The 8,769-nt window shown below is 27.6% G+C and overlaps 1 protein-coding gene across 3 annotated transcripts; it reads left to right on the top strand.

Moving 5' to 3' along the window:
* Positions 1-945: 945 nt before the first annotated feature.
* Positions 946-8,344, top strand: LOC149883830 (putative RNA polymerase II nuclear localization protein SLC7A6OS). 3 transcript variants are annotated; one of them, XM_090097832.1, is made up of 11 exons: positions 946-1,133; positions 1,250-1,315; positions 2,923-2,987; positions 3,095-3,172; positions 5,290-5,348; positions 5,891-6,045; positions 6,239-6,320; positions 7,279-7,364; positions 7,474-7,539; positions 7,745-7,805; positions 7,920-8,344. In XM_090097832.1, exons 1-11 carry the CDS (start codon positions 1,043-1,045, stop codon positions 8,011-8,013), a joined length of 903 nt encoding a protein of 300 aa, XP_089953958.1. In that variant the 5' UTR covers positions 946-1,042; the 3' UTR covers positions 8,014-8,344. The 3 variants fall into 3 exon arrangements, with proteins under 3 accessions (XP_089953958.1, XP_089953957.1, XP_089953959.1); XM_090097831.1 differs by having other exon boundaries at positions 950-1,133; positions 6,233-6,320; XM_090097833.1 differs by lacking the exons at positions 946-1,133; positions 1,250-1,315; positions 2,923-2,987; positions 3,095-3,172 and adding an exon at positions 4,088-5,090 and having other exon boundaries at positions 5,250-5,348; positions 6,233-6,320.
* The last annotated feature ends 425 nt before the right edge of the window (positions 8,345-8,769 follow it).

Here is an 8,769-nt window from a genome sequence, read left to right as displayed (position 1 = left end):
CTAATAGTTATTGCTAAATAGATGGCGATAAGTAATTAAGCACATATTGTCATTTGATGTCCGTTTCTTACTTGTGTTGATGTCTTAGCCCTCAGATGTTTTAGCATGTTGAATGTCTAATTTCACCTGTTAGTCTGGCAGGTGTGCTGTGTTTAACTATCTGTTCCTAATAAATATTTTGATATCAATATCTGTAATCAAATTTAAACTGGCATCGTACGAAGTCTTACCTCAGTTTCTTCTTTTAAAATATCCCCATCTGTAATCGGTTGCACTAAGAGAATTCTGTGGAACAGCAATGGTTTACATAATTTTAATTCTACAATTTTTTAAATCTTTGCAGAAGAAAACAAGTGTCCGTAAATATCGAGCTGTGCTTTTTTCTTTTGGCTTAGGGCTAAATCTATTATCAAAAAAGTAATTTCCTAGTTTTTCCTTCACTATACCTTTTTATATCTAACTTAAACAGATGTTAATGATACTGGTCTTTAATTAACTGCAAATAAATTATCTTTAAAAATTGTGCTAATATCTTCATTACAAAGTAAATCAATTAAAGCTACTTATTAAGAAATTATTTCTTTAAATATGAATGTCTTTTTTTTTCTTAAAGTGTTACTAAGCTGACACTAGAAGCATTTATTTTTTAACTAACATTTACAAATATCATTAACTGAGTGGTACTATACTGGGGGCTTTATAGAAAAACATTAGGGTCTTTGTTAAATTTTTCTGAGTTAAAATCTATTTTTCTGAGTAAAAATCTATTTGAGCTTTTATGTAATTTTTTCTGAATATTAAAAAATTTTATCAAAAAAAAGATAAAAAATTCTACTTGCTATATACATTATTATATAAGAATAATGCTTGTTAATATATAAATCAGTTATAGTTTTTATTTGTTTATATTTGTAATTTGTTTTGTGGTTTAATGTGATTATTTTAAGTGTGTGTTTCTAGCAGTAATTGGTAGGTAAACAATAGACAAGCACTAATTATAAATTTTATTTCTTCATAAGACTTATCAGAAAAAATTTTGAATATGGCTTTATCGGAACTTCTGCCTATTAACAATCAAGGAACTTTTCTTCGTGTTAAAAGAAAACGAACAGAGGATTCTTTTAATACCCTGTGTAAATAGTTAATGTTTACATAGAACACAAATTCTACATGATTTTGTTTTTCAAATCAATTTTTTTTTATTTTTCTTATAAAAATACTTTGTTTTGTATGCAACATTTCTTTTTAGTCATTTATCAACGCAGCTCAAAACAGAGGAAAGAAAATGAAAGTATTTCAACTGTTGATAATAGCTGTATGATTGTATACATTTTATCTTTTAAATTTTTAAAACAATATTGTTATACACTTCTTTATGTATATTGTGGGTGTGTATATATATATGGTAATATAAAACAAAGAAACAGGGGGAAAAAATTAGATATTTGAAATTTTGAAGTTGTTGCCCCTGTCTAATAGAAAAAGTTTCAATGCAGTCTTTAAAGAAAAAATGGTCTAGTCACTAAAAAATCTTTGTAAAAATAGGCATAGACCAACACTTAAAATTTATTATCATGAAAACACAAATATTTATCATTTTTTCCACTATGGTTTTCATATTTTAAAAGTATATCTTTGCTTTATTTATTATAAAAAAAATTTTTTAAATCAAATTTATTTAAATAAATTGATTATTAAAGTTAAACAAAAAAAAAAAAAAAAAAGAAGGGGGTGGGGGGAAACAACTGCTTAATCCTGACATTATGGATAAAATAATGATTAAGTTCCTAACTTTTAGTTTTGTATTTGAGGTACTTTATGTAAAATACAGTTTATTAAAAAATCTATTTTAAATATTTGTGCATGAAATTATATTTGTGTAAAAAATTATTAATTTCAAGACAAAATTTATGGCAGCCAGTTTGCATCTGATGGGCTAGTCACTTGCATTTTCAATAGAAGTATTATATTTACAGAAAATTGATCTATTTTATTAACATTTATTATGAATCTGATTGTTCTCAAAATATTGATTAATAAAGAAAAAAATAAATAATTTTTAATTTCAAAGAAGAAAGCTTGTTCTATAAAAATATATTTTTGATCAATAATAATTAGTCAAAAAAAAGAATGGAAGTCACAAAAAAAGTTTTGATATCACTGAGTCTCTCACAAGAATTTTACAAAATGTATGATAGGCTTTCTGGCATTTTTTGGTATGCTATGCAAAGGTGTGTTGCCATATGATTTGTTAAAAGGATACATCTAAAATTGGTTTAATGAACTTTGACTTTTTTTTCTTGATTCATTTGAAATAGGAATTGAAAAAGTTAATTTTACTAGAAAAAAGATGCTGTTCATGTCTAACTTTTAGGCAACAAAAATTTCTTCAGCCATATTTTCAATTTTGGTGTGCTTAACAATAGCTTTTCTACCTGAGTTATTTTTTTCATTATTGAACAATTTCAGAATGAATATTATAGAATTTGTTTTATTTTGGCAATTGTTTTAAAACCTTTTTAATTAACCTTTAGATGTGTTTTAAAGTGCAAGCTCTAGAAGGTGTGTCATGCCAAATAACAAAAATAATCCATCAAGAATTTTTAATTTTGAGTATGACATGCCATCAGTTTTATTTGTTTCTGCAGCTTATTGATAGTGTGATAATAGTAGACCATATTACTAACTTGCTGATAGCTTTAAATTAGTATATGTTGTCTTTTAAGATTGGAAGTGTGATATTTACTGCACAAAACTGCTAAATTTAGGTGCACACATAACTACAGACCATGTTATGATTAAGAATGGATGTGTTGCACGCAAGCTGTTCATGTTATGATTAGGAATGAATGTGTTGCATGCAAGCTGTTCATGGTTGAAAATGAAATTGTATGATTTAAATTTAAAAAAAAATTTTTTTAGCCAAAAGTATTTTTTGGTTTGCTGCTACAGTTGATCATGAAGATGAATCAACAGAAAAAATAGTGGTATATTTTTCTTGTTTTAGTTTTATGAATTTTTTTGGTATATTTTAAGTATTCAATGGTTTAAAATTCATATTCACTAAAGTTATGCATGATAATGATTCTTTTAGAGAGAAATAAAGAAATGTGGATGGAAACAAATCAAATCTGGTTCAAACATCAAACAAAAAACAAGAGTAGAAAAACAGGTACTGATTTTGTTATTTAATCCCATCAACAAAGCTCAGGTCCTTAAGATTTGCTGATGTCAACCTTGAAAGTATACATAAGGAATCAAAACACCCTTTGAATATCATTTAACAAATACCTATTTTGTTAGAACTAAAGCTAACAAGATTATCATCTAATGAGAAAATATTCAATGAGACAGCTATATGTTATGAAGAAGCATTAGATAAAGCAGGTTATAGTTATAATTTAAAATATTATGATAATTATATTTCTAATAAAAATGGTAATAAATTTAATTGCAAAAGTAATATTATATGGTTCAACTCACCATTTAGCAAAAATGTGATCACAAAGGTTGACAAATCATTTCTTGATTTAGTAGACAAGCATTTTCCATATAAGTCTTCAAACCTGTTTTTTTTTTGTTTTTTTTTTTTGTTTTTTTTTTCAGAAAATGAAGAAAACAAGTCAGAAGACTTGTATAACAAGTTGTTTCATAATTTCTTTTTAGATTTTAAATTTAGTTTAGCCCATTACTCAGTATTTAAACACAATAAAAGTTTGTTGGAAGGTAAACTATGTGATCTGCAGCAAATCCTGAGATCAGTGCCCTTTTGTAACCCTAACTGTTTTTTGTCCCTTGTAAAATACAGATTTTAATTTTATCATTAAAATAAAGTTCAATATGTTGCTTATAATAGCTTAAAAAGCACAACTTTAAAGTTGAGTCTCCAAACTTTTCACTCTGAACCACAAACATATTTAGGGGGTAGGACAAAGGGGCCATAGAAAGCCCACCCTAGGATAATACTTTGTTACTTTTTCTATTTAAAAAAAAGCTGTTTAAAAAATTAAACTTTTATTTAAATTATTATATTGTTAATGCTGGGTTTCCCCAAACCCTTCCAACTCACTTACCTTCCTCCTTCCAGATGATAACATATGGCAGCTAGAGAAAAAACCACACAGTATTTGTGGTGTGCAAAGCAATTGTTAATTTAAAAAGATAAGTAATATTTTGATTGATGAGATAATTTTTGTAATATATATTCAAAATAAATATTTTTTTGTGTTGATCACAATTTGTTAATGCAGTTTAAACTTCAATCCTGCTTAGACAGTTCTGACTGATTCATTTTTGTTTAACTGACTTTTAGGAGGCAGGCCTTTAAAAAACTGCTGGGCCTTAGGCATACAAAAAGATTTGTGAACTTGAAGGTCTGCATGTTTGGCACTGCTGATAGGCAGTCTTTCAGTGTATAGGAATGTGAGGGGCATTGGCATAAAATGGCTCCTGTTTCCAACTGTTTTTGATACAACAACCATTTTTAAAGGTCCTTTCCAGTTCTCTCTCTGTATTGTAGCATATGAGGGAAATCTTGGGAAAAAATGGTCTAACGGATTGGATGGGTTTGTGTTGGACACAAGGCTTTGTAAAATTGTTTGATATATTTTGAAATACTTAAAACATGTTTAGCTTCATCTTGATGATTTCAAATGGAGGTTCCTTGTGACACGAGTGGAATTCTTCCATTCATTATTCTGGTAACTCTGCTTAAATTTTCTGGTTGACTAAAGCCATGTCACAATCACACTCCATGTAGTTGTGGCCCCTTATTGAAAGTCCAATTTTTGTGAAACTAATATGAAACAATTAATAAGAACAATTAAATTTTTAATGGCATTTTTAACTGTTTTTTTCTTTTTCTTTGATGTTTTTTGTTTTGTTTTTTTTAACAGTTTTTTCATTATGTATTTTGGTTGAAGATTACCAGTACAACCAGTATGAAACTTTCAGTGCCGACAAAGTTTTCATCCTTCTCTGTATTTTCAATATACATACATACATACATACATACATACATACATACATACATACATACATACATACATACATACATACATACATACATACATACATACATACATACATACATACATACATACATACATAATACATACATACATACATACATACATACATACATACATACATACATACATACATACATACATACATACATACATACATACATACATACATACATACATACATACATACATACATACATACATACATACATACATACATACACACATGCTTTTTTTTTATTTTTTATTTTTTGACGAACAGGATAATCACCATTCATCCAGGTTTAAACTGGTTTCATGTCGTAGAAACCAAGACAAAGTGTAAGTAATTAATAAATGTTTAGTATTGTTTATTTAAAGCTGATTTTTTTTTATACAAAAATATTTAAAAAAGTTATCCTTATGCTAATCTTATTTTAGAAAACATAATTAAAAATGGTTGGATTATTTAACTTTTTAAAAGAGTTTTAGTTCAAGAGTTTTTAGTGCAGATGAAATGTCTTAATTTAAGAAACAAAAGTAAATTTGAGTTTTAATTATATTAACATACAATTGTTAGTACAAACTGCACAAAATATTCTAAAAATTATGGGTGAAAATAAAGTTAAGGATTTAATGTTCCCGCACAAATCATTTATGAATGATAATACTTTTTCACATCGAATTGTTGCATCACTGATGTCATAATGATAAAACAATCTATAAGTTCTCTTTTCTGTATTTTTTAAAACTTATTCAGAATTTAGTAAATAAATGAAAAAGAAATAAACCTACAAGGTTTTCAAGAAATATCTGTAATTATATTATTCTCTAATTCTTACTGATCACTTTTGTCAGAAATTTAAATGCATGTTGTAATTTAGAATCAGTTCAGAGACAGATGAAAAAGGTTTTGAAATATTTGATGTGATACCTGATGCATCCTGTGGAACAAAAGATAATCTGAGTGAAGAAGAAAATGATGACATACTTTGCAATTCTGTTAAAATGTTAAGACAAAATCTAAAAATTGACGATGGTAATTTGTTCGGGGAATTTTTTTTTTTTCGTTTTCTTTTTCTTTTTCTTTTTCTTTTCTTACTAAAAAAAATTTTTAGTAAGTTTACATGATAAAAAATAAAACTTTAATGTTTATAATTGAATTCATACACAAAGATATTTTTTTAATATTATTTATATATTAATTTTTGAGTACTGTTGATAAGTTCTAGAAAATAAAGAAAGCAAATCAAGTGACTATGTATATGACTTATACTTTGCACCTGAGGAGATTAAACGTAATGATGATGAGTTGTAAGTTATATTTTGCTTTCTCCATTTTTTAACAATTTTAAGTAATAATATAGTTTTATACTTCAAGTCTCAGTTGTTATGACTGTTACACCTGTTGTATTGTTAAGACCTAAACAATTAAGTATTATATTACTTTTGGTACACAACCAAAACTTTTGGGAGCTTAAAAATGTTTGGGCTTTTTATTTGGGCTAAAAAAGAAAAATTTAAAGAAACTGGTAGAGCTAGAGCTGATGTAGAGTTTTTATGCAAAGTATTTCTAATTGCAACTTTTTACCCCTGCTTTTCTGGCCATTCAGGGGGATTCTACTCATCAAGCAGTTTTTCAATGCTTTATATGATTGAAAAAGATTATATGATTGGAAATGCTGCTTAGAAAGACCATGAATCTTGTGTATTCAGCTCAATTTTTTGCAAATAAAATTCTCCAGATTATAGCAGCTCATATTATACAACTTTTGATCAAATTCCTGGTGTGATTTTGAAAATATTGAAATTCCCATCTTTGAAGTGTACAAACCAGTCTTTATAATTAGTTTGGATATGGTATTACATGGCATCACATGGCATGGTTGCCATAAGCTTTTAATAGCACAATACTTTCAGGAGTAGTTTAAACTTAAGCAAAAAAGTATTTAAAAAATGTTTTAAAAAAATTAAAATGCCCAATAGTTTTATATTTGGAAATCTCAGTATATCCATGCTATTTAACATAGATCTCATAGAAAAGTAAAAAACTTTTTCACATGGGTATATTTTATGATCTCTTTAAAATATTCTTGCTGAATTATTTCAGTGAAATTAGTTTAAATCACAAATAGTTTTTATTTTTAACCTGTTGAAGTTAAATTTTAAATTTCAGAATCGAAACTTTTTGTAATAAATATATTTTTTATACATTTATCTAGTTTTTTAAATGTCTTATATAAGCATATAATTTTATATGGTTTTCTTTTAGATTAGATATTGAATTTTATGAAGATTTATTAGATGAAAACGAAGACGTTGATAATGAATTTTTTGACGATGACGATGATTCAAATGGTATAGTTATTCTTGAATGAAATTATACAGTTCCGTTTTTAAAAAATCTCTTTTAAATTGTGGTGCTGTTTTAAAAAAATCTCTTTTAAATTGTGGTGTTGTTTTGCAGATGAAGACAACTGGAGAAATGACTATCCTGACGAAGAAGAATATAATTCATCTAATGATGAGGATGGTTAGTGTAGTTTAAAAAGAATGAAATTGAAAAAAAATATCCTTGTTTTTCACGTTTTAGTTGTTGGCTTTTACTCATTTTAATAAAGCAAGTTCTATTGTTTTCAATACGATATCAAAACAACGTTACAGTAGAATTAAAAAGTAAAAACCTCTGAATCTCGGATTTTACAGAACAATTTGATTTCAATTTGATTTTTATCTAGAAATCACTGGTGGCTCAACTGAAGAGGAAGACGTGTACCACTACAGCGAATACAGAAGCAGGTCAGAATCAAAATCTTCCAAATCAATCAATTCGTTTAAATTTATTCAAGAAAAATACTTAGAAATATAAATTTTTTTATTCTATGTAAATTTTTAAAGTTAAAATTTTGTTAGACGAATACCAATGAACCCGTTTGAAAGTTCAGACAGAAGTCAATACTTTGAAACTGTGGCTAGTAGCAATAGTGATGAAGACTTTGATTATTGATCGCTTCCTTCGCTGATCTTTGAAAATAAATAACGCTCAAAAAAAAAGCTACGGTAAACGAAACCCTGAAGAGTGTAAAGTTCAGTGAATAAATATCAATTACGCAATCATCACGGATGAAAACGTGACAGGTCTGCTTTGTACTAAAAGAAGATTGTCATGGGTTTAAAACTTCTACGGAAGGTTTATTTCATGCGATAAAATGAAACGTAACTATGCGCAATGACATGTACATTTTTATGTTAAAAATTGTAAACAGTTATTTAACAAACCAAATCTGTATTTAAAAATTTTATCAATCCGACGCTTCTTTATGTTATTGGGGAAAACAGTTCTTGTGGTTTTTATGAATATTTAATTTAAAATAAAACGCACAATGTTTTCTCGATGTGTGCATGTAAAAAAGAGGAAGTTATGGAGAGATGACTGAGGGCACCAACTTTAACCGTTATAAAAATAATAAAGCGAAAATAACTTTTAATTCCTCCAATCTATCTAGATGAAAATAGGTCCAATTGTCATTAATAACTCGGTAGTATTACTTATGCGGAAGTAAGTAATCAAGACTATGTTCCAAATATCGTTCTACGGGGAAGTTGGCAGCAGATAACAAAGGTGGAAGACCGCGTTCCACCACTTCTAGAGAGGATTCTATGATCGTCAGATACGTCAAAAAGGATCCCTGGATATCATCAGTCGAGATACAAAAGCAATTAGAGCTGCCTGTATCGGACCGAACAATCAGACGACGTGCTG

This window comes from Hydra viridissima, unplaced genomic scaffold (assembly GCF_058129835.1).
Source record: "Hydra viridissima isolate aposymbiotic clone 2 unplaced genomic scaffold, HvirCarnegie_v1 scaffold_9, whole genome shotgun sequence".
In the NCBI taxonomy this organism is placed as follows: Eukaryota; Metazoa; Cnidaria; class Hydrozoa; order Anthoathecata; family Hydridae; genus Hydra; species Hydra viridissima.
Note: the sequence above shows the minus strand (reverse complement) of the source record. Positions and strands in the feature narration are given on the sequence as shown.

Bases quoted from the DNA above. Each gene is read 5' to 3' on its own strand.
- LOC149883830 (XM_090097831.1), top strand. From the start codon at position 1,043: ATGGCTTTATCGGAACTTCTGCCTATTAACAATCAAGGAACTTTTCTT. The intron at 1,316-2,922 runs GTATGATTGTAT...AAATTTTTTTAG, and splicing joins TTCAACTGTTGATAATAGCT to CCAAAAGTATTTTTTGGTTT. The intron at 7,540-7,744 runs GTTAGTGTAGTT...ATTTTTATCTAG, and splicing joins TTCATCTAATGATGAGGATG to AAATCACTGGTGGCTCAACT.